This window comes from Hakea prostrata, chromosome 6, assembly GCF_041222555.1.
Source record: "Hakea prostrata isolate BN-2017 chromosome 6, UWA_Hpros_2, whole genome shotgun sequence".
Lineage (NCBI taxonomy): Eukaryota > Viridiplantae > Streptophyta > Magnoliopsida > Proteales > Proteaceae > Hakea > Hakea prostrata.
The window spans coordinates 36,600,452-36,627,305 of NC_142605.1; the positions used below are offsets into that span (position 1 = coordinate 36,600,452).

The 26,854-nt window shown below is 38.4% G+C and overlaps 1 protein-coding gene and 3 pseudogenes across 1 annotated transcript; 1 reads left to right on the forward strand and 3 right to left on the reverse strand.

The window, feature by feature from the left end:
* Positions 1–2,565: 2,565 nt before the first annotated feature.
* LOC149013774 (ABC transporter G family member 20 pseudogene) lies at positions 2,566–3,231 on the forward strand (annotated as a pseudogene).
* Positions 3,232–5,450: 2,219 nt separating this feature from the next.
* On the reverse strand, positions 5,451–6,679 carry LOC149013775 (putative polygalacturonase pseudogene; annotated as a pseudogene).
* A 7,446-nt stretch (positions 6,680–14,125) lies between these two features.
* Positions 14,126–16,116, reverse strand: LOC149013776 (putative polygalacturonase; annotated as a pseudogene).
* Positions 16,117–23,095: 6,979 nt separating this feature from the next.
* On the reverse strand, positions 23,096–26,105 carry LOC149013777 (putative polygalacturonase). Its single transcript, XM_089159446.1, has 6 exons — positions 26,018–26,105; positions 25,457–25,792; positions 24,789–24,909; positions 24,525–24,699; positions 24,158–24,228; positions 23,096–24,025 (listed from the first exon to the last, which is right to left on the reverse strand). Exons 1-6 carry the CDS (start codon positions 26,048–26,050, stop codon positions 23,304–23,306), a joined length of 1,458 nt encoding a protein of 485 aa, XP_089015572.1. The 5' UTR covers positions 26,051–26,105; the 3' UTR covers positions 23,096–23,303.
* Positions 26,106–26,854: the final 749 nt, after the last annotated feature.

Consider the following 26,854-nt stretch of genomic DNA (forward strand, 5'->3'; position numbering starts at 1 on the left):
ACATGCCCACAAACAGCGGGTGGTGAAGGAAGGGAAGAAAAAAAGATGCTTGTTGAATGTTTGATATCCATTTGGTAGAGGATTTCAATTTTAGATGCATGAACGTACGTAGAAGATAACCATACCAGTAACCATAACGAGTAGAAGAACAAAACATATCACATAAAAGATTTTTGTAATAACAGGAAATAAAAACAGGGAAAACACAAAAACATGGAGGAGGAGGATGAGGGACAACATAGAAGATGAGGCAGAAGAGTTACTTTTGTTATTCTGGGTTCTCTGGAACAAACCATTGCGTGAAGAAATTCTGCCAAGGAAAGAAAAGAATTGTGGGTGGTTGTAGAGGTTACTTGGGATTGGTGTTTATATAGAAAATAAATCCGTGAAGTTGAAGGAAAACCCTTCGAAAACCTGTGGCCGAAACTTTCCAGTGATCTGAAAATTTGATCTTTCTGTTAGACATTAATAGTAAATGCAGTTTCTGGCATTCCCTCTATCATATTTAGAAACAAAATAGAAAACTTTTCAGCGCCATCCCCGGAGGAGGAGAACGAAGAAAAAAATAAAAAATAAAAAAATGGAGTTGTGAGGTACAAAAAAAAAAAAAAAAAAAAAAAAAATTTTTTTTTTATGGCAAATTGGATTTATTTAAGTTGGAATTTGTAGCACTTTGTTTCTTCTCCTTCGCATCACAGTCGAGGCATGAAAAAAAGAAGTGGTCCTCTCCCCCTCTCCCTCTCCTGCAGCCATTGTACTTCAGATTTCTGTTCCAGAAGACCTCTTCACACCTCAATAATTCTTTTAGCTCCTTACTTAGCATTTCTTCTGGAAACTATGATGCCTTTTCCATCGGTAACCCATGTAAGTGTGATAATTGTTTCTGCAGCCGCTTAATTTGTGATTGCAAATGACCAAAAAATTCGTTGTTCCATACTGTTAAGTCTTCTTGATGCCATTGTAATTTCTGAAATAAAATGGACTAGGAATTATGTGGGTTACTCTTCAGCCATGCTTTCTGGACAACAGCTCCATAGTTGGGGTTACAAAGCCACATTGCTTCAGAACGAAATGGACTTGGTCCTCTCCCTGGTCTTCCATCCGTATCCACAGTTAATAGTGCATGATCTGAGGCAATTGTAGTTTCTGCAAAGATAGCCAATCAACATTTCCCATTACTCTAACCTTGATATCCCCCCCCCTCCCCCAAGTTTGTTATTATTCCATGTCAATGCAGCACCATGAGCACCTAGGTCCTTAAAATTACAATGTTCAACCATCTCACGAAATCCCTTGACATCTTTGCTCCCTTTGCAATTTCCTCCACTCTTTTCATGCATAACCAGTTACCCATTCTCCCCTCATTAACTGCAATTATCGAGTCTCATACCTCCTGTTTTTTATGTCTTAATGGATCCCCATAAACCATTGTCAAATAATTTTCTTTCCACTGCCCATTTTCATGAAAGCATCAATGTATCTGACCGTACTTTGCAGAATTGAAATTTGGAATTTACCCCTCCAGTATACTACCAACCCACTTGCCTTTCCAATTGGATTCACCGAGAAGCAATTGTCCATCCTCAGTGTTTCTTGTAACTTTTCAATGTGTGACATAGAGACCAAAGTTTCCATTAAGAACAAAATATCTAGTCCCTTTTTTTGACGAGCTTCATCAAAACTCTTCTTGTAGAGGTTCCCGCCAGACTTCTGCAATTCCAGCTTAGGAGAATCATGATGATCCGTGGGGTTCTTCTACCCAGCCACCATGGGGTTTGAGTTTAAAGGACTACTCTTTTGAATCTTGATCAGTGTTGTTTCTCTTTGAGTGCTCCCCCACCTCATTGCTCTTTCTCTTCTTCACTATCCCTCTTATTTGAAATAAGCTTCCAGACGGTGAAGATTGTAAATTTAAAGGTGTTGTATTTGGGTGTGCAGGGTTCAGGGACATATAAGGTCGGGTTCTATGATTATTTAGCCAGGGTAAGGGGTGTCCATCACATTTAAAAGTGGACTAAATGGATATTGATTTTGTATTTTGTATGATTCTGGGCTTTGGGGTAATGGGCTATGAGGTAGTGGACCGTGGGGTATTGAGCTTTGCGATAATGGGCTTTGTGGGAAATGGATTTGGTTGAGCAAAGCGGGGATTTGGTTGAACAAAGCGGCGATTTGTTGAGGAATGGAAGCACCTGATTGGAATTGTTGTTGTAGGCTCTAGAAGATTCTTTTTTTTTTCGTCCAAAGGGCTCTAGAAGATTCGAGAAGAAGGAATCCGCGTTTATGCTTTATAAATGATTTTTAATAAATTTATTTCTACGATTTTAGTTTTCATGTTTTATTTCTATTTTTTTTTAATAATTTACTCCTATAATTTTGTTACCGACTGTGATGCTTTTTATTTGATTGATAATTTACTCCCTAATTTAAAATATAATGAAGAACAAAAATCATGTTTAAAATCCCAATCAGTTTTCCCTCTGGACCGTATTGAATCTTTTCGAACTTTTGTTGATTCTCTTACCCTCAATCATCCTGATAGCTCTTTTCTTTTGTACCAAATGCATGACGACAAATCCGATGCTAACAGTGGAAGAGACGCTTATGTTCTCCGCCGAGTTCAGGCTGCCTCATTCTGTGTCAAAATCGAAGAAGAAAACTAGGGTTCAAGCTCTCATCGACCAGCTTGGTCTGAGAAAGGCGGCAAGGACGGCGGTCGGCGATGAAGGACACAGAGGTGTCTCTGGCGGAGAGCGCCGCCGTGTTTCGATCGGAACCGACATGATTCACGATCCCATCATCTTGTTCCTCGACGAACCCACTTCGGGTTTGGACTCAACGACTGCTTACATGGTTGTGAAGGTTCTTCAGCGAATCGCTCAGAGCAGAAGTATTGTTATCATGTCAATACATCAACCGAGTTACAGAATCATCGGCATTCTCGACCATATAATCTTCTTATCATGCGGTAAGACTATTTACAGGGGCCCTCCTTCACTTCTCCCCCAATTCTTCGCTGAGTTCGGCCATCCGATTCCGGAGAAAGAGAATCGGACCAAGTTTGCTCTTGATATGATTCGCGAACTCGAGGTTTCTCCTGCTGGTACCAAGGGTTTAGTCGATTTCCATAAATCATGCCAGAGTTCGAAGACTCCAGCGAATCTCGATCCAGAACAACCGGATTTATCCCTGAAAGACGCCATTAGTGCAAGCATTTCAAGGGAAAACTGATCTCCGGCACCACCAGTGACGCCATCTCCAGAAAGGTTTCATCCTCCGTGAATCCACTCTGGGTTAAAAGTGGGGTTCTGTCAAAGTGATCAATAAAGAACATCAAAAGAATGTCCGAGCTTTCAGGGATGCGTTTAGGAGCGGTGTTGGTGATTGTTTTCATCTTAGCTACCATTAAAAATGAAAGTTGTACCGAAGAATTGGGGATTCATCGGTAAAGGTAAGGATGTCATTTTGTAAATTTCAACATTTTCAAACCTTCAAATGTAAAAGTAAATTTTTGTATTTTCATACATACCCTCACCTTTTCGTTTACAACCGTTCGATTTACTCATGTTTACGTGACCTAATCCTCACCAGTCTGCTGCTGCTGCAAATAAAAATCTTCCTGACGTCTGCTTTTGCAGAGCGCTTGATCCACCAGAGTTGGGCAGGCAGTACTTCTGAACATGGTGAGTGGATAGGATGCTGTTGGGTGGTCGTTGTGCATGGTATTCTCCAACGCTGTGTGGTAGGGCGATTTCAAGCAGCAACCCACTTCTCCTTGAAGGTCTCAACTATAAAGATCTCATAAACGAATGGGAGGTAGTGCTTCCAGCCAACTTGGGTATATGCTTTCTGTAATTTGCTTTTCTTTCTGTCAACCCAAAAAAAAATCCCAACCAATTTAAAAAAATACGGTCGTGAAACAAAAGTTTTGAAGATTTCAAGTGCAAAACACCAGAAAAGATGGGTTGTCTCGGTGAAAATGATTCCAGGCGCCTTTCTTCGATCGTGCCATGGAAGATATATTTGATTGGCTTCAAGATCGAAGCCCAGGTCTGGCTTGTCATTGAAGGATTATATGCAGATTTGAAACGACAATGGGCAGGGCAAAAAGGATCACAGGTAACTTTTCCTCAATTATGTTCTATAGAAAATTTCTGTATTTTGGAAAAATTCTGATGGGAAAATGGATTCCCAAACAACAAAGTAATGATTTGAGTACCAAGAGTACTAGGGGTTGCGTTCAAATCTAAACTTACACAGAAATTTGAGTCGAATTTGCAAGATTTTGCAATTTATTTCTTACTATTTTCGAACTCTTTTGGTCCTAATTAGGACCACCTGTAATGCCTTCAACAGCAGGCATGCAGGTTTATAAACTAGATAAATTAACATACAGAAACAGAAGAAAAGGCTTGAGTATCTAGTGTAGGTTGACTCAACTCAAACTTTACAGTTTGGAGTTTGATATCCTCTATGAGCAGCTTGTAAACCTTACTACAGGAAGTTAAAGCAAATCTTTTTGCAAGATTACTGTTCTTCAGAATGACAACATCTGGAGGAGCTTTGGACATTAAACTTCATAGGAAAAGGGGGAAATTGTGTATAGTCTTTTAAGGTTTAGTAGTTCTGATCTTTCTGATAATGGGTTTATTATCTGAACAATCACTTCGATGTATTTATGAATCATATATTTTTCTTTTTTGGGAGGCCTTTGCTGGTTTTTGAACCCGAACTTTGTATGATAGGCACATATAACAAATTTTTTCTCTTAATTTTATGTGTGATGTGTTGATTAACTGTTAAGCAAGTGCCTGAGAGTTAAATGTATATGGCACTACAAAGCAAATTCCTTCCAACTATTCACACTACTTGGAACATCTGAGAGTCTTACATTAGATGTATTTCCTAGATGTCTATGTCAAGACTCTATCCATTTTAATCGAAAATGGTTTTTTGCACCATTGGGTATAATACTTTCTCTATGATTCTGGAGAATTTTACGAGTCTTATGTCAAGCAACTTTTGTTCATTCGGCCTCTTTGATGTGATGCAAGTTCATTCCTGCAGTTTTATGGCATATGGAACTTCAAACAGTAGCTATTTGATTGTTGTGGATTGGCTTTTATGATATATATCAGGTTCATTTCTACGGTGACTAAGATTGAGAACTTCCATAGTAAGTATCAGGGAAAACTTTTTATTGGTTTTCGTCTCGGTGATGCTTGTTGAAGTTTTTTCTTAAACGAAAGTGTGAATATCTCAAAAACAACAGAAAAGATGGGTTGTCTAATCGAAAATGATTCCAAGCCTTTTCTTCAATGGTTCCATGGAAGATATATTTGGAATGAAATTGTGTAGATTTCAAATGGAAAATAGCAGAGTAAGAAGGATTCTAGGTACTTTTCCTCAAATATGTTCTATAGAAAATTTTTGTATTGCTAATGATTAAATGTCTTAACACAAAAATTTGAGTAGAATTGCAGTAATATGCTTGCTATTTCTTATTGTTTTTCAACTCTTTAGGTCCTAATTAGGACCATTAATGCCTTCAACAAGCAACTTCAATACTCGATAAACTAACACAGAAACATAAAAGACTACAATATCACTCAGACATTACAAGTTTGGAATTTGACATTCTCTATTGGTAGCTTGTCAGTTGGGAATGGGCAACGGTAAGCGCCTTGATCTGGCAACAAAGCACAAGCAGGAGGGCTCACATTACTGGTTACTCCACTGATATCAGTGCAGTTCCACTGGATTTTCTTGGGTTTTGGCGATGGCTTAACTGTGACGTTAGAGATGCAAATTCCAGAATAAATATCATCTTTAATACCAGCTAAATTTGCTGCCATAGTGACATTTTCGGCAACCATATCACTGTAATTGATATCTTTAACAATAGGAAGTGCTTTAGGATCCCAACCATCATCCGGGTGAGACCCATAAGCTCCAGTCATCCAAAAAACATACTTCATGGTATGCATAACAAACCTTCTTGCAAATATCTTTCTCACATATCCACCTCGCCCTGGAGCGCTTTTGATTCTGATTACAGACTCCGAGTTAATGGCAAGAACATCTTCGGCCCTTATATTTTCGATGCCACCGGACATCTCACTCCCAAGAGCGATAACAGCGCTGTCTGGGGAAATGCAGGTGAACCTTCTGATTATGACATTCTTTGTGGGCATCCCAAACTTTATTCCATATTGATCCCAACCACTTTTCACTGCAATGCAGTCATCTCCGGAAACCACATAACAGTCTTCAATTCTAACATTTGTGCATGAATCTGAATAGTAGAGGAGAACCCAAGAGAAAAAAACAAAAATAAAAAGCTCAATTTAGTTTCCAGTTGTTCACTAAAATGAATCAATAATTGAATTCCTCCATATTTCTAGACAAACCTGGGTCAATCCCATCAGTGTTTGGGGAATCAATTGGTGCGAGGATGGTCAGGCCTAATACCAACACGTTACTACAATTGAAGACAATAGTATTGATCACAAACCAGAAATCTTCTTCACGAGGAAGATGAGGAAGATGGAGAATGGTGTAGTGTTTATGAATGGGAAGGGACGAACCTGCAGTAAGTAGGATGAACGAACCAACTTGGAGAATTGACTAGAGTCAGATTGGAAATCTGGACCTTGTCGGAGAACAAGATTTCAATCATGTAAGGCCGGGTATAGTTGGTTTGGTTCTTGTGAAATTTATCCCACCAGGAGACACCTTGGCCATCAATCGTCCCATTGTTACCTGAAATCCAAGGACCCATCAATGTTGATCAATGAGAAAGAGAACCCAGGAACAGAGAACCTTCAAATTGCAAATGATGAACAGAAATACCTGTAATGACCACATCAGTTAGGTTTGTGCCATAAATGAGCGCTTGATATCTTGGACCCTTGTCTACATTATCTCTTCCTTTCCCATAGGAAGGCAAAGGAGGGATAAGTGGATACTCAGCTTCATCCTATCAAGTTCATATCAAATTAAGCTAATCAATCACATACAGAACCACATAATTGAAGGTCAAGAACCAAATATAATCAAATAGAAACCTGAGAACCGAGAATGATGGCATCTTTGGGTAGAAAGAGAGTGAAATTGCTTGTGAGGTTGAAGCTCCCGGTAAGCCATTTTCCTGGAGGAACGATCAACACAGAACCACCGTCACTTGAGAATTTGCTTAGATGTTTGATAGCCTCGCGGAAGGCATTGGTGTTTGACGTTTTTCCATCTCCCACACCTCCAAAATCCGTGATGGATGCTACGTGTTTTCTACAAGTGACGGCTTCATAGCTGAATCCGGCCTTCGGGTGCGAAACATTGGAGCATTCGACCTCCCTTAAGCCCACCAATCCAAGCAATACTATCACGGCAACTATCTCAATTATCTGTGAATTTTCAATTTCAGAGGCATAAAACGTATGATATTAGCCACAAAGGGAACAAACCCAAATACAAATTCAACAGAAAAACGAAAAATAGGGGACTGAGTATGAAAAACGAATCTGAAAGTGACGATCAAACGAAAATAGGGGACTGAGTTTATGATTAAAAGAATTTGAGAAATGCCCATAACAAAGGGTGGTGAAGGAAGGGAAGAACAGTAAAATAAAAATTAAAAAACGGTGGCTGAATGTTTGATATCCAAGATTTCAATTTAGATGCATGAATGTAGAAAATAATCAGTCTAGTAACTAGAATGAGTGGAAGAGCAAAACATATAACATAAAAGATTTTTGTAAGAAAAAGAAATAAAAACAAAGAAAACAAAAAGACATGGAAGTGGGTCGGGATAACATAGAAGAAGATGTAGAAGAGTTACATTTGTTATTTTGGGATTTCTAGAACAAGCCATTGCTTAAAAAGTCTCTGCAAAGACAAAAAGACTTGTGGGTTGCAGAGCTCACTTAGACTTGGTGTTTATATAGAGGGAAATCCGTGATTTTTAAGGAAACCCTTTAAAAATCTTTGGCCAATACTTTCTAAAAATGGTCTGAAAATCTGGTCATCCTGTTAAACATTGATGGCAAATGCAATCTCTAGTATTCCCTTCCTTCTTCTTCTCGGAGATTTTTCTGAATTGGGATAAATGCCATACATCGACAACGTAAAACTGTTTTAACAGGTATAATACATGCTTTCGAGTCCAGTGATTCTCTTTGCAGGATCAAAGTCAAGAATACTTCCCTGTGGGGGAAGAACAATGTGCTGCTCCTTTACGCTTTTGCGCCTCAACTAGCTATGTGGCTTGCTTGTAAAATATTGAAAAAATTAAAGCAAAATTTAAGTGGGTCCCTTATGGGTCCCACCCCATACTTTGTGGTTCAAAAACGCCAGGGAGCATATTGTTCTCTGCTTGCGACAGGGAACTGATATGGACTCGCAAGATTATTGTTCTTCAAAATACCGAAATCTCCAAACCGTGTTCAATGCGGGTGATCCATCCATTAATATCAAGGGTTTTGGAGGAGCTTTGGACATTATACTTCTCAAGACAAGGTAAAGTGTGTGTAAAGTCTTTGAAGGTTCAGTAGTTCAATAATGGTCTTATTATTTGAAAAATTACTTGATGTATTTTACGAATCATATCTTCTTCTTTTGGAAAAATTTGAGCGACACCCCAAAATGAATAGTGAAGAGTATTTACTCCCCAAGAATATATCAAATTGGTAGGGACAGCCCAAATTGTCTCTTAAACTAGAATAATGATATACTTCGTCAAGAAATTTTGTTTAAGTTATGGTTAGATAATCTCATAATTCCTAGATTGCCTTTAATGTCATGTAATTTTAAAGTATTGCCCTTAACCCTTTGTCTATACGGAAAAAATTTCCTTGATCTCTTGTATTTAAAATTTTTTACTGTATAAGGTTGTTTAAAAGTTTTACCTTGATGGGTTTTAATTTTGGAAAAATATTCTTTTACTACCTATTTAATACTTTTTGTTCCCTCCTAATAAAGATTTCATTGCAGCCCGAATCGTTAAGAACGAACTGAACCAACCGAAGCTTATTGAATGGGGTATGAGTTGATGATAAAAAACTGTTAGGTCTGGGGCTGGTGCTGGCCTACTTGTTAGTGGCCCGTTAGCCTGAGCCGAATGCACCGAACCATTACCCAATACCGATATCTTATAACCCATTATAATTGTTGGTTTTTTATTTTTAGCTTTTACCCCCTTGTAGTTTTGCCTATGCAATCACGTTGTACCTTTCTGAGTTTCTCCCTTGTGTTGGCATGAATATGCTTTCTCTCCAAAACTTCAAATGTGAAATAAATATGTGAACAACTATTATTGATCGTTGTGTTAGTGATCACTGGATAAACAATTCTCATCAAATTTAGGATCATTCTGTTCTGGATCATGCCTCCCATTCAGTAATCTTTTGGTTTTTAACTTTTTATTTTGGCCTATTCTTTGAGAGTTAAGACTTTCATTTTGAATATTTTTCATGCTAAAATGTACACTTTTCGTATTCAACATTTCGTATCAGTTTATCAAATTCTTTTTCAATTAAAATGACATTTTGTATGTATCTACTATTCTATATGATATCTCATGTGTTATTATTATTATTATAAAATTTGAATAAAATTTTGAGCTTATTTCTCTTTAAAGAGGTAAAGAAGTTTTTATCAAAAACAAGAAAAAGGTAAAGAAGTTAAAAGAGAGTGATTTTGTTTGGACTTTAAGCCCAAGAGGCAAGATGTAAGACCAATATGATATTAAACTTTGAAATGCGCTATAGCGATTTGATATGGGTTGGTGATGGTCTCAAAACTGATCCAACCCGAATCAAAGATCAAAGCCCAAGTCTGGCTTGTCATTGAAAGATTATGTGCAGATTTGAAACGAAAATGAGCAGGGCAAAAAGGATCACGGGTAACTTCTCCTCAATTATGTTCTATCAGAAAATTTCTGTATTTTGAAAAAATTAAAATGGGAAAATGGATACCCACAAAACAAAGTAATGATTTGAGTAGCAAGACTGGGGGTTGCGTTAAAATATAAAGTATAAACTTACACATTAAAGAAATTTGAGTCGAATTTGCAAGATTTTGCAATTTATTTGTTACCATTTTCGAACTCTTTTGGTCTGAATTTAGGACCAGCTGTAATGCCTTGAACAACAGGCAGGTTCAAATTTAACATACAGAAACAGTAGAAGAAAAGACTTGGATAGCAACTGTGAGCAGATTGGTTTTCAAGTCGACAGTGAGTATAATATAGGTTGAGTTGAGTTAAGCCAATGATGGGGTAGTCAAGCGGTTAAAGACACGTTCTCCCACGGGGAGGTCTTGAGTTCACACCCCCTCACAGTTGAAGGTCTATGGACATAAAGAGAAGGAATTGGATGTGGAGAAGACAAGTTTCAAGGCTCTCTAGAGGTTAATGGCATGGCAGGACTGTGACTTTTGAATCAGACCGACAGGGCCCAAATCTCAAGTTGACTAGAGGGCAATTCATTCTTGAATTAAATTGCAAGAAAATTGTTACTTCTTGTAAGAAATGAACGATGAAGTTTAATAGTTAGGGTTGTCAATAAAACCCTATTGATTCATACTAATCCAAACTCACCTTGAGTCCGACTCAATCCCAACCCCATTTTTTTGACCCAATAGGCAAGCTTGGGTTACAAAATAATCAGCCCTAGTAGGGTCGGGACGGGTTTAGCCCTCAGGCCAACCTAGCTCAACCAACCCAATCTTGTGTTTGTTTAATTTAAAGAAAGTTATATTTAAAATTTAAAATGCCTTTAAAAAAAAATTGAGTATCCTATTTGTTTTGGTATGTAAGAATCAAGTATCACTCTTTTTTTTGTTTGGAAGTAACAATATCATATCACACTGGCTGTAAATATCTAAATATATTTTTATAAATCTTACATTCAAAATCAATAATTGTATTCGATTTTTCTTAAATATCTAAATATATCAAGGTTAATCAGGGCCTTAAATATCTCCAAATCAATTAGATCCTTAAATATATCTAAGTCCGGGCCTTAAATGTATCTAAATCAATTAGAGCCTTAAATGTATCTAAATCAATTAGAGCCTTAAATGTATCTAAATCAATCAGAGCCTTAAATATGTATAAATCATTCAGGCCTTAAAATACCTGAATCAGTATTTTTTTTTCCCCAAAAAAAAAATTCAAAATTAGGGCCCTAAATATCAGGGTCAAATATTTAAATATATCACTATTAATGTGAGGACCTTAATTAAGGTCCTTAATATCTAAATATATTTCTATAAATCTCACTATTCTAAATATATAAGGGTTAATTAGGGCGGGCGGGGTTGGGTTAGGTCCGGTAGGATCGGGTTAGGGTATGGATGTCAATCTTGGATCCGAACTGAAAAAAGTGAGTTAAACTTGTCATACCCCACCTGCCAGCATCAGTCCCGCCCAACAACCCGTGGGTGCGATCCACAGCCACAAGATCCACGGTTAACCTATCAATAATAATAAATCAAGAACAATAATAATTCAATAATTAAATAAAAAGGGAAATATATGTCTAACTTCCAAAATGAAGAAAATCCAAGAAAGAACAAAGTAATTGTGTCCAAAAATGGAATTTCAGCTGAAGCAAATATAATCAAAGTTTAATTATTTCAGCGGCCTTCTCTTCAAGTCTGATCATCACCTCGTCAGAGAACATTGTCTCATACCACAATCCTTGATATCCCAAGCTTTAGATACCCAATAAGGTACCCTAAATCATAGTTACATCCACTCATCATTCAACATCACATAATAAGTTATTCAACATCATTTAGTAAACTAATAATCAATCACAACATAATATAATCAATGAATTATTTAAACTAATGTAACAAGAAGTTATGGAATCATTCATGCATTTGAAGATATACACAATTCATTACTAAATATGTCCATGCATATATTTAGAAATGTAACCATATTTGTCGAAGCGTAAAAGGTATTGAAAGTGCAATCATACCTCTCAACTAACAAGTCCAAAGAACCTCAGAGGTCACCTATAATAGGGTTACCAAGATAAATTTAGAACATAAGTCAAAACTGAGCATTAACCAAGCTGACAAGGCTACTGTGACCCAGTCGGTCGCTTATGGCTATTGGTTGGGCCAATCAACCACCTTGAGCAACTGCCCCTCTTTCAAGCAGATTCTCAAGTTCGAAATTTTGACGTTTGATTACCCATCCTCGATCCAATTTTGAGATGAGCGAAATCCGAATTTCGTTCTTAACACATTACAAAATCAATCTCAAATCAAAACCCACAAAGACTAATGGTTTTGAAATTACATTGTCTCCTTCAATTAAATCAACCCTTGATTTGGATATGAGAATCCGTTTCAGGTATGATCTAATCGCGATCATTGATGGAACGATATTAACCATCACAATTCACCATCTACAGAATTATGGAAGAAAGATAATACTCTACTAATGAGGAGAAGTAGTTAGGAAGAGTGTGAAATCATCTTACTTCCAATCGATTCACAAAACGGATCAAGGATTGAAGCTTCTCCGCGAAATCAAACATTCTTCACCTCCAACACGTGTTCTCTGCGTCCTAACCATCCACAGTAACCTCCACAAATATAATAATACGAAAATAAGTCGTGGTTGGTTATTTATAGAGGACTGGAGCAAAATAGGGTATAATTCCCATCAGCAGACTTGGCCGGTCGCTTGGGTTGGTTGGTTGGTTGGGTCAATCAACCGCCTTAAGCAACCGCTCCCTAGTACTTTTCAGTACTTGGGTGCTTGCTTGACTTGTTGATCCCCAACACTAACCTAACCTTAGCCAACATGTGGGGTGTTCTTACCTTGATCCCGAACATCTTCAAACTCAACTTGACTCTGGCTAGAGATCCACTTTCCCAGTCCATCAGGATTTCTACGAGTACCCAATATTGCAAGTTCTTCATTGGCGGAGTCCAAATCCATGGGCTCAAGGTATAGATCATGGGTTTCAATCCGAATAGTCCATAGCTTATTTGGGTTGGATCTTCGGGTACTTAGACCTGCAATACATATCCTAAGTTAGGATTACTAGGGTTGTTACAGAACTGGTTTGATAAAAGCCGACATGCACCAAACTGATTAGTTAATGCATCAGTCTAGAAACCGAACGGATTACAAACAAATCAGTCTAGGTTTCTGTACTTAGCTCGGTTAGCCCGACCAATTGGTCTCATTAGAAGAACGATCACAATTAAATGAAAATTTATAATGTATTTATTGAGAATAAAACCCATATCTCCATGACTACATAATAGAATTCTCACCACTATACTACCCTTTTTTTTGTGTCCCAAAACCTGAACTTTATATTAGACTTTCCAAAATAATCACCCTTGAAATAGAAGAAGAGTTTAGCATGAACAAAACATTATTGAGTTTTGTAGAGAATCGTGGCTAACAATCATTGACACACTATTAGGCACTTGTTTCTTAGTTGGGAAGTAGGAGAGTGAGCATTAAGAGAATTTGGAAATTAACTGAAGATATGAAAAAAAGCTTATGGATCTTTGTTCTAATAGGACTTCAAATTTTGGTTAGAAACTTGAGATTTTAAAACTGTAGAAGATTCAAAACTTGTAGCAAACCACATTTTGAAGGAATCTGAATTTTTAGATTCTTCGCAAGATCTTACATCTGTCAGAAGAGATGAATCTTGAAATAAGAAAAATTGGAGAACACCTAATAATGTGAGAAACTCTCTCTGTTAACCTGACTAAGTCCGGCTGGTAGCGCGATTAAGCTCAATTGAAAATCTAGTTAAGATAGAGTTAAAGTAGCCCGATTACGGCCTAGGACCTACATGGCCTGACATTGCCCAAGACTGAACCGGACTGATTATTAAATAGGTCGTAGAAGGTCTAACCCTTTCCAAGCCAATAGGGCCAATTAGGCTCGATTGAGATTGGCCAAGCCTAACCAATTGATACTCCTACATTAGGGTTAGGGATTTTTAAACCCTGATGGGGTTGGAAGGTTTGTGTTTCAATTTCAATATCTAGAGTAGGGTTAAGAAAATTTAAGTAGGATTGTAAAAATATGCTAGCTCTTTCTTATTATAAAACATAAAACATTACAATATAAATTGTTGACTCAAAGTCTACAAGTTTGGAATTTGACATCCTCTATTGGGAGCTTGTCAGTTGGGAATGGGCAAGAGTGATTGGGTTGATCTGGCAACAAAGAACAAGCAGGTGGGCTTACATTACTGGTGAATCCACTGATATATGTGCAGTTCCACTGGATTTTCTTGGGTTTTGGTGAGGGCGTAATAGTGATATTAGATATGCAAATCCCGAATAAATATCATCCTTAATACCAGCTAAATCTGCTGCCATGGTGACATTCTCAGCAACCATATCACTGTAATTGATATTGTTAATAACCGGAAGTGCTTTAGGATCCCAACCATCATCAGTGTGAGAACCATAAGCTCCTGTCATCCAAAAGACATACTTCATGGTATGCATAATAAACCTTCTTGCGAATATGTTTTTCACATATCCACCTCGCCCTCGACTGCTTTTGATTCTCACTACAGACTCCGAGTTAATGGCGAGAACATCTTCAGCCCTGACATTTTCGATGCCACCTGACATCTCACTCCCAAGAGCGATAACAAATATTTGTGTGGGGAAATGCAGGTGAACCTTCTGATTATAACATTCTTTGTGGGCATCCCAAATTTAATCCCGTATTGATCCAAACCACTCTTCACTGCAATGCAGTCATCCCCAGAAACTACGTAACAGTCTTCAATTCTAACATTTGTGCATGAATCTGAATAGCAAAGAACCCAATTTAGTTTCAAGCAATTCATGAACAATAGTTGAAGTTGAATACCTCCAAGTCTCTACACAAACCTGGGTCAATCCCATCAGTGTTTGGGGAATCAATTGGTGCGAGGATGGTCAGGCCTAACACGAAAACATTACTGCAATTAAAGACAATTTTGATCACAAAATCATAATATCTTCTTTATGAGGAAGATGAAAATGGGATATTATTTATGAATGAAAAGGAACGAACCTGCAATAAGTAGGATGAACAAACCAATTTGGAGAGTTGATTAGAGTCAGATTGGAAATCTGGACCTTGTCGGAGTACAAGATTTCAATCATCGGAGGTCGGTTGTACTTGGTCTGATTCATGTGAAATTTATCCCACCAAGAGACACCTTGGCCATCAATCGTCCCATTGTTACCTGAAATCCAATAACCCATCAAAGTCAATCAACGAGACATAAAACCCAAAAACAGAGAATCCTTCAAATTGCAGTTTTAGGAACTGATGAACAGAAATACCTGTAATGACAACATCAGTTAGGTTTGTGCCAAAAATGAGCGCTTGACATCTTTTACCGATTGGATCTCTTCCTCTCCCATAGGAAGGCAAGGGAGCGATAAGTGGATACTCAGCTTCATCCTAACAAGTTCATATCAAGTTAAGCTAATCAATTACAGAGCCACAGAATTGAAGGTCAAGAACCAAATAAGAACAAATAAAGACCTGAGAACCAAGAATAATGGTATCTTTGGGTAGAAACAAAGTGAAATTGCTTGTGAGGTTGAAGCTCCCGGTAAGCCATTTTCCTGGAGGAACAATCAACACTGAACCACCATCACTTGAGAATTTGCTTAGTTGTTCGATAGCCTTGCGAAATGCATTGGTGTTTGACGTTTTTCCATCTCCAACACCTCCAAAATCCGTGATAGAAGCAACGTGTTTTCTGCAAGTTACGGCTTCGTAGGTGAAGCCGGAAATTGCTTGCGAGAGTTTGGTGCATTCGGCTTCCCTTAAGCCCACCAATCCAAGAAATATAACCACAGCAGCTATCTCTATTATCTGTGAATAGGCAGAAAACGTAAGATACTAGGCACAAGTGGAAAAAACCCAAACACAAATTCAACAGAAAAGCAAAAAGCAATAACAGAAAATAAGGAACTGATGGTGATGAGTTTGAAAAACGAGTCTGAAAGTGAAATAAAAGCAGAGAAAACTTGGAGGAGAATGATCCGTGATAACGTAGAAGAAGAGGTAGAAGAGTTTACTTTTGTTATTCTAGGACATCTGGAACAAGCCATTGCTTAAAGAAATTCTTCAAAGAAAAATGAAATTGTGGGTCACAGGGGATGACTTGGACTTGGTGTTTATATGGAGAGCGATCCATGAATTTTCGGAAACCTTTTAAAAAATCTGTGGGCCGATACTTTCCAAAACCTTTCAAGAGGTTTAAAACGTTGAGTTTTCCCCTTTAAGACACTAATGGTAACCGCGATTTCTGATATTTCCTCCTTCTTCCGAAGATTTTTGAAATTAATGCATGCCTTATATCCACACCTTTCCTGACTAAGCACTCTGAGCTCTCGACGGTGTTATAAGTTCCACGGTTTGAAATATCGATTATAAATGGGGTGTCGGTGGCTGGCGAAACCATCAACCAGAACGACGGCCAAGCCCCCAGGGGTTTTTAATTTTAGAAAATCCCCCCCCCCCCAAACCCACCACCCCCCCCCCCCTTTTTTTTTAAAAAACCCCCCCCCCCCCCCAACAACCAACCCCCCCCCCCTCCCCCCTTTTTTACCTTCAATCAAAGACCGAGATGCATCGGTGAACTCCCCGACTTTTTTTTTGGTAAATGAGAATAGATCTCAAGTCTAGATATCGACAGTTTCAAGGCCTCAAGGGTTTTTAATTTTTATTATTAAAATCATTTATATTGTACAATTGCAAGTTAATAATTTGCAAGCGTACACGTGAAGCTACAGTGGGACCCGCGATGCAAATGGTTTTTCAATTTTTTAACTTTTTAGTGATAAACATTAAACCTAATGAAACCCACTAACATCTTCCTGTTTGATTCAGTTCACCTTTAGATCGATGACTGACAAGTGTATTGTGCTTGATCTAATGGTCAATAATTTATCATCTATTATAATATTTTTTTCATTTATTTCTCATTTAACCCATCGTCTTCTCTCAAAGTTCAAAACCTAACTTCCGTCTCTCCTTGGCTTCGGCTCCGGCGACGGCACCGTCTCTCCTTGGCTTCACCTCTGGCAAGGGCACAATCTCTCATCTCTCCTTGACGTCGTCTCTCCTTGGCTTCTACTCCGGCAACCCCTGCCGACGTACACAGGGGATCAATCAAGTACCCAGAAGTTCGACATTTTCAGTGCCCATACATGCTTACCGAAGTTAAACATCTCAAGAAGAAGAACCTGAAACTTTGGGAGATGTAACCGGAAACAGGGGGAAAAAGCCGTGGCTCGGAGTCTCTGGGAGTCGAAACCGGAGATGGATGCAAATAGAACTGTTTTTGCAATCGCCTTCTCTTTTCCTTCCGATTCCTCTGTAGATAGAATAAAAATCTTTCCTTTTACTTAAAAAGATAAGAGAAAAAGAAAACAGAGAAACAAGAAACAACAAGAAGCATTAGAACCAAAAGCATCAAACAAACAACTTACAGAGATTAAACAAGGTGAAACTTAGATAAAAGCTTCAGATCTGCTCGGTTCGATGGAGAAACCTAAAAGGGCGAAAACCCCAGAAAAGGAGGCCAAATGAAGTTCTTGCAAATACAGCTTCAACGGCAACCGTGACGAGGTATTGTCACCGGCGTGACCTGGTTTTTCGGAATCATGATAGCAGCGTCGGTAAGAAGAAAATGAGAAACAGGGTTTTGATATCGGCTGAACGAGGGACTTGCTAATGTAAATTAATAAAATTCAATCCTTAAAAGTGTGAAACAAAAAACTATTATTTATATATAAATTTTTATTGTTTAAATCATAACCGTCCATTTCAATTTTGATGACGTGGCAACATAAGGGCCGTCGGCTGCAGCAACCTCAAATAAAAATCCGTGGTCAACAGCTGTCGGGGAGCACTCTATGCTCCCGTCGGGGAGACGATCTGAACTTACAAATCTACCTTCCTAAACATGTGTTTGAAGGATATAAAAGAGTACAGTTCTCAATCTTGTGAGTAAAAGATCCCATCTTCAAAGTCTTACACAGAATTTTGAGCACTTAAAGAGAGTGATATGCACTATCAATTTCAACCAAAGATAAAATTGAAAAACACCATCAATAACTCTTACGTAATAAGCACATTGATGTAGATTTAAGGATTCTTGTAGTCCATAATCGATGAAATAGGTTGAATATGCATTGCAGTGGGAAGATAATGCCAGAAAGCTACAAGACATTGCTACCTAGCCAAATTATGCTCACCCCAATTTGGGATTGCTATGACTTCTCGACAAGAACCATTTGCTTCCTTGATGCTGGTTGCTTCAGATTTTGGGCTCTTGGGTTTGGCTGAATATTTTAGCTTATCACTGACATTGAAATTTAACCATCATTTTTGAGAAGAGCTAAAGGTAAACAACTGCACATCTGTATGGCATTCTTAGTTTTTCTCCCCTTCTGCCTGCCTAGTTCATCCTGCTTAAGTTGTATTTATTAAGAGCTTGAAGCCTACAATTTGCATTTGTTGAAAGTCTTGTGATTAGAGAGCAATGATTGCTTATGATCAATTTGATGAGTGGTATGTAAGAGTACTTTGCCATGGATTATATTCTGTTTAGATATATTTGTAATCAGATTTAAGCTTTGCTGATTGACTTGGAAGTCAGTATAGCAACTGAGGTAAGTGGATTTCCATTATTGAATTTCAGTTAAAGCAACTAAGTTAAGCAGACTTCCATTAATGTTGATTTCATACTCCCATATAATCTTACCTAAAAGTTAACCTGACATTATTAAATCACAGACCATCTTTTTTAACAGAAGCACATTTGGTTGGAGACTATGCCATTGAAGCAACAATGGTAGATGATCATGACAATTGACAAACAAATGAGCGAGTGAGGCCATTCCTGGACTTCTTGTCGTCTGAATATATAATAATAGCATCCAGCCTAACAATTCCATCCAGATCAATCTAACAAACTCAACAAGCAATTGAAGACAGAGCCTCTTCCAAATGAACATTGTAAACATGTGCATTACTAGGACAAAAATAAAAAGTGCAAAGCAAGAACAATAAAGAGAAATCAGCCTCTCCTGATGATCATTGTAAAAATTTGAAAACCAATCAACAACGACGTGTGCATTAGTAGGATAAGAATCACTTTCTTGTCTACCAAGAAATTGGTGCGAACCAGATGGGCAGAAATTTGTCTTTAGCTGAAGGAGTTGTGTAAAACGGTTTGACACTTTTATCCTCTAAGTGAAACACACCTAAATCATGGCGATTACGGCTGTAGTATCCATCTGTGAAATATATGCAGTTTCCTCTAAATCCAGGGCAGTCAAGTGCCAAGCGGGAGAAGCCAGTGCTTACACCAACAAATAGCATTTGATCACCTAATTCCTCTACTTCAGCCCAACGTTGTTGTTTCTCCAACTTGAATATCTTCAGAGTCAGAGTTTCTTGAACGGTGTCTATTCTGTGCTTCGATCTCACCGTACGATGTTCCAGCTTAACCCATCTTATAACTATTAGCAACTCCCCATGACATTCCACCAAATAGAGATACCTCATCATCTGGGAAAGAATATTCAGGCACTGGTTATCCAATTGTTGAACAGGAGGAGGAGCAATGTTGCAACTTGTTTCTTTTGGCTGATCAAGACCTAATTCCACTAATACAAGATCATAGTTGTACTTTATGGCGTACAGTTTTCCATCTTGTACAACAAAATCTTGATATCTAAGAAATTTATCTTCCACATAGAGCTTTGTGAAGGGAGTCCATGCCTTATCCCCTGGTCTACAAAATGCTACGAGATTTCTTGTATAAAGAGCTAAGACCAAACAATCATCCACAATGACAGTTTTGTTGTTGTTGTTGTGTTTCTGTCGGAATTATAATTTGTATGGTCAGTAGTAGTAGTGGTAGCAACAACAGCAGGAGACAACAAGATAACCTTGCGAATGTCACGGGGGCAGTAAGACACATTAATGGGGCAAGGAAGAGTAGATCTATGTGGAAGTTCAATACGAACCCTAGTAAAAGGATTGAAAAGAAACATGGTTCCGGATATCTGACCCAACATTATCAACCATCCCCAGTTAGACCCACAACACTTTGCATCTGGCAACCTAGTCACTCCCAACCTAAAAACTTTTTCATGGAAGGCGCTGAAAAACCCATTATGATCATAAGAATGATGAGGAAGAAGATCCTTGTTGTAAGTACGAAATTGTTTCCATAAATCAAAGGAAAGCATCAGCCATGGTGGGGATTGAGGCGGTTTAGGGATTACTTGAATCTGATGCCGTATTATCTTGGCAACCGAATGCAAGAACCTGCACGCTGCGCTGAAGCGATGAAAGTCCACCACGTCTAATTTGTTTACTATCAGAATCAGGATATCCTCTGGAAGTAGCGCCCAAATACTACTACAAATATTATTCTTCGAGTAGCTGCTGCTGCATGGGATCAACGCTAGGTTTTTTGATGAGCAATTGCCTTTCCTTGTCTTTTTGGCGTGAATAGGGTTGCTGCAATTTTCGTCGATGGAGGACGCCATTGCACTGCAGAGAAGAAACAGTTGAAAGAGAAAAAAAAGAAAAAAATTCTTATTATCGCTGAATGGGGAAAAGAGGGCTTTACATCCTCGACAATTCCTCCCCTTTTATAGTTTCTATCTTAGGACTGTGACTCCTAGCAGTTAATCAGGATGAGAATTAGAATCCAACTAAGAATTTAATTTAATAATCAATATAGGTTAACAGTTAGTCTGTGTAATTAAAATTTACCATTAAATCTGAACCATATATGATAGATGATTCAGATATGATTCTACCAAATTTAATGGTAAGATGCTTAGGACCGTTCACTTAAACAATTTACACGGTTGCTTCAACCACCATCCTATTTTCTCTCTTTTTGTTTTCAGGCTTGATTTTAGGGATTTATTAGATTTAATTCTTAATTGGGTTTTAAAGATAATTAACTGTCACGTGTCACACTCTTAAATAGGTATTACAAGGGGTAAGAATTGTAAAGGATGTGAACCCAAATTTAATCCCGTATTGATCCAAACCACTCTTCAACACCAAGGAACAACCCAAAAAAAAAAAGAAAGCGTTTTATTAAATATTTTGGGGGGATAAAAAAAAAAAAAAAACAATTTAGTTTCAAGCAATTCATGAACAATAGTTGAAGTTGAATTCCTCCAAGTCTCTCTCTACACAAACCTGGGTCAATCCCATCAGTGTTTGGGGAATCAATTGGTGCGAGGATGGTTAGGCCTAACACGAAAACGTTACTGCAATTAAAGACAATTTGATCACAAAATCAGAATATCTTCTTCATGAGGAAGATGAAAATGAGATATTATTTATGAATGAAAAGGAACAAATCTGCAATAAGTAGGATGAACGAACCAATTTGGAGAGTTGATTAGAGTCAGATTGGAAATCTGGACCTTGTCGGAGTACAAGATTTCAATCATCGGAGGTCGGTTGTACTTGGTCTGATTCATGTAAAATTTATCCCACCAAGAGACACCTTGACCATCAATCGTCCAATTGTTACCTAAAATCCAATAACCCATCAAAGTCGATCAACGAGACATATAACCCAAAAACAGAGAATCCTTCAAATTGCAGTTTTAGGAACTGATGAATAGAAATACTTGTAATGACAACATCAGTTAGGTTTGTGCCAAAAATGAGCGCTTGACATCTTTTACCAACTAAATCTCTTCCTCTCCCATAGGAAGGCAAGGGAGCGATAAGTGGATACTCAACTTCATCCTAACAAGTTCATATCAAGTTAAGCTAATCAAAAACAGTGCCATCGAATTGAAGGTCAAGAACCAAATAAGAACAACTAGAGACCTGAGAACCGAGAAAAATGGCATCTTTGGGTAGAAACAGAGTGAAATTGCTTGTGAGGTTGAAGCTCCCGGTAAGCCATTTTCCTGGAGGAACAATCAACACTGAACCACCTATCACTTGAGAATTTGCTTAGTTGTTCGATAGCCTTACGAAACGCATTGGTGTTTGACATTTTCCCGTCTCCAACACCTCCAAAATCCATGATAGAAGCGACGTGTTTTCTGCAAGTTACGGCTTCGAAAGTGAAGCCGGAAATTGCTTTCGAGAATAACCCACCAATCCAAGAAATATAACCGCAGCAGCTATCTCTATTATCTGTGAATAGGCATAAAACGTAAGATACTAGGCACAACTGGACAAGTGGAAAAAACCCAAATACAAATTCAACAGAAAAGCAAAAAGCAATAACAGAAAATAAGGAACTGATGGTGATGCGTTTGAAAAACGAGTCTGAAAGTGGAATAAAAGCAGAGAAAACTTGGAAGAGAATGATCAGTGATAACGTAGAAGAAGAGGTAGAAGAGAGTTTACTTTTGTTATTCTGGGACATCTGGAACACGCCATTGCTTAAAGAAATTCTTCAAAGAAAAATGAAATTGTGGGGCACAGAGATGACTTGGACTTGGTGTTTATACGGAGAGTGATCCGTGAATTTTCGGAAAACTTTTTAGAAAATCTGTGGGCCGATATTTCCAAAACCTTTCTAATGGTAACCGCAATTTCTGATATTTCCTCCCTCTTAGGAAGATTTTTGAAATTAATGCATGCCTTATATCCACACATTTCCAGACTGAGCACTTGAGCTTTCCAACAGTGTTACAATTACAAATTATGTAGGCCTTTTGTAAATATTAAAAAAATAATGCATTCTTAATCTTGTGGGCCCCCTATAATACGTGGTCAACAGCTGTCGGGGAGCACCCTATGCTCCCGTCGGGGGAGACGATCTGAACTTACAAATCTACCTTCCTAAACATATGGTTGAAGGATATAAAAAGAATACAGTTCTCAACTCTTGTGGGTAAAAGATCTCATCTTCATGGTCTTACACAGAATTTTGACCACTTAAAGAGAGTGATAAGACACTATCAATTTCAACCAAAGATAAAAGTAAAAAAAACACTATCAATAACTCTTGCTTAATAAGCACATTGATGTAGATTTAAGGATTCTTGTAGTCCATAATCGATGAAAGATGAAGGAGAATTTGCAACATTAATTGGTACTTCTTCCAAGCCTTTATATAACTACTGCACTACAGCTACACAACATTGCATTACATTACATTAAATATGTCTTGTGCCATTAAAATTACAATACGAAGGTCTCTGATCACTCTGTCTCCTTCTACGTGGGAAAAAAGAAAAAATCACACTCTCTCCAAAGTCCAAACCTAGTTTTCAATTCTGATTCATCATAATAAGTAGCTTCTGCTGTAAGAGCAGGTTTTGAACTCCACGTTGTCAATGGAAAGCGAATCGGTCGGAAACTCACAAGGAGCGATTCCCTCCGGCGACTCACCTCCCTTTTTGGATAAAAGATCACAAGGCTGTGGAACCACACCACTAGTGACTCCATCCACATCAGTGCAAGCCCACTGCACCTTCTTTGGCTTTGGAGACAAGTTGATGGTAACATTAGACATGCATATTCCCGTAAAGGGATCGCCGGAGATTCCTTCCAATCTCGCAGCCATTGAGACATTATTAGCCACTACATCGCGGTAGTTGATATTCTGTATCACAGGAAGTGCGTTCGGATCATAGTGAGTGTCAGCGTGGGACCCATAGTTACCCGTCATCCAAAACACCCACTTCATCGTCTCCATCCTCATTCCCTTAACGTAGATGTCCTTCACGTACCCTCCCCTCCCAACTGCCGTCTTGATCCTCACTCCAGATTCCGTATTGATGGCTACGATATCCTCTGCACGAACGTCTTGGATTCCTCCTGACATCTCGCTCCCCAACGCTATCATGGCACTGTACGGAGAGATGCACGTGAGCCGTCTGATCACGAGTCCCTTTGTTGGCTTTCCGTACGCGATCCCGTATTCATCCCAACCGCTCTTCACCGCTACGCAGTCATCCCCTGATATGATGTAGCAGTCTTCGATCTTCACATTCGTGCATGAATCTGCACCGTCCATCCATCATCATCAGATGATCAAAATGTAACTTGAGTTGAACTTGAATATTATGCACTCGATATCAAAATTTCGATCGAAACACGAAGCACCACACAAAATTAAACGTAAAGATAACTTACCTGGATTGATTCCATCCGTGTTTGGTGAGCTGATGGGAGCTGTGATCGTAATGCCTTTCACTATAACGTTGCTGCAACAAAATATAATTCAAACCTCAATTATGTAAACCGTCGTCATATATGTATGGGGATTAGATGGACCAATTTAATACGTAATAAGTTAAAAAGTTGAGATCGAAACTACAACCGAGATCTCGATTTTCGGCTATTCGTTTTGTAAAAAATTTTCTGACCACGTGGCAAAACTGAGTTATAGATATCGAAATCTCGACCTTATGTAGTAAGGTGCGCATTCAGCACCCTAGTAGAGCACCTCCTGCCCTAGTGAAATATCTAACATGAAAGAAAATACCAGCCAACAACGGACCTGCAGTAAACGGGATGGACGTTCCATGATGGAGAATTGACGAGCGTTAGATCGGAGATCTGAATCTGATCCGAGTGCAAGATCTCGAGTAGGTAGGGCCTAGTGTATTTCAGCTTCTTTTGATGGAATTTTTGCCACCACAGCTGACCCTGACCGTCTATTGTGCCGTTATCACCTGCTCAATCCAACGGTACGAATCAATCGACAAAGTTAATCCAACCATTTTACAAACAGACACGCGTAAAATGTAAACCTTAAACTCACCTGTAATGACGACGTCAGTCAAATTCGTCCCGAAGATGAGGCTGATATAGCGACCACCTACAGCGTCTCTTCCTCTACCGTAGGATGGCAAGGGATCGATCACGGACCATTCATTCACATCCTGGCCCAGTTCAATATTTACATCTTTTAGATTTCATTAATAGAAGTGGATAACCATTGGATTCGAATCATCAATATCACTACTCGTTTTGGCAGTTAGAATAAAACACCCACCCTAACCTACTCCACAGTGTTCGCTTTTGGGTTTCGTGAAAAAATAGGGAATGGTGGGACCCACCCCATCACGAGTTCCATTTAAATAATTAAATCCTGTCGGTTTCTCTTTCAAGAGAGCTCAATTCCAGGAAAGAAAGAAAAAAAGAAAAAGAAAAAAGAAAAGAAGTTTCCCATCAAAGCTTTAACTGCGAAAACGATGGCGTTAGATGAACAACTCCATTGTATTCCCCTGTTTGTCTCAGGCGGTACGCATTTCCATTCTAAAAAAAGGCCGTAATGTTCGGAGGAATTCAATTTTATCTTCTTTCAGAAAAAAGATGAATTTGACTTGAAGTTGAAGAATTTTGAGTAAGAAATGTTGGGATTTCACGATTTCCACGGAAATGAAGTGTAAGGGAAGAGATGAGATGAGATGAGATTAGGGTTGGAACCTGAGATGCGAGGAGGACAGCGTCTTTGTGGAGATAGAGAGTGAAATGGCTGGTGAGATTGAAGCTTCCTGTCAACCATTTGCCTTCAGGAACGAACAGCTGAGAGCCACCGTCAGAAGAGTACTGACTGAGACTATTGATAGCAGATTGAAAGGCCTTGGTGTTCGACGTTATTCCATCGCCCACTCCTCCGAAATCCGTCAATGATGCACTGTGTTTTCTGCAATTCATGGCACTGTACTCGAATGAATCCAAAACCTTCCTTCTTTTCCTGCATTCTGCTCCCTGAGAGCTTAATAACCCCACCACTAAGACTGCCAAGACTACTTTCATTACCTGAAAGAAGAAAAAAGAAAGAAAAAAAAGAAAAAAAAAAACGACCAGTTATTAGTGCCCTGGCTAAGACAAAATCTAGAGAGTAACCCATACACAGAAAACAGAGCAGATATAGAAAAGAAAAAAAAAAATCCTTCAATGTTTTGGGTTTAACAGTTCAAACGATCAATTAGAAGATGATCGGAGGAGGAAAATAGAAAAAGGAAAGAGGAGAGATGGAAGTACCTGAGTTCGTCTGAGATTTGTACAGATCTCCATTAGAGAGGAACTACTTGGATGTTCTCTGCTCTCATTCGGGAGATGCAAAGGTGCATTTATAGACACATTCGGGAAAGATAGACAAACATCATTCATGTGACGATTTTACCCTCCCGTTGCTTTTCCCTAAAATAATATCCATGGCATTTACCACTTTCTCTGCCACAATCTTTGCGCATAAGGGGACATGGAAAGGGCAAGGGTGGGGCCCACAGTTAGACTCTGGTATTAATTTTTAAATAACTTTAAAAGCATTTCAAATTTATTGAATTTCAGTTTAGTTTTACTGGATTTATTTCACGGCCGTTCAGTTATATTTAAGTCAATTTTTTTTAATTTAAAATAAAAAATTTTGTTTAAAAATAAGTTATTATGGGATCTACTTGTCCACGAAATTGAATATAATACCATATGCCACAAAGAAAAAATTCCTATTTTGTTTCAATTTATACTGTTATCCCTTTGAATATTCACATATAAATCTAGATAAGAAGGTCAATGGCTTTATCTAACTATTATGTATAACAAAAATGTTTCTTCATCAGGGTTCTTGATGTACAAATGTTATATTGACTCAACCTAGTATATGATAGACTAAAGAATTAATCGATCATTTCATCAGTTTCAGAGCTTTTGACATACCGAAAAACAAACCACATACGAAAAAAAAATTATAGTTTAGTTTGACCCGTGACACACTCATTCCTCTTTTCTTTTTTCCCACACAGAGCAAGTCACTAGCAACCAAACCCGTGGGCACTCCAGTCACGGACCAACATGCCACAAGCTCACGGGGCCATGCCA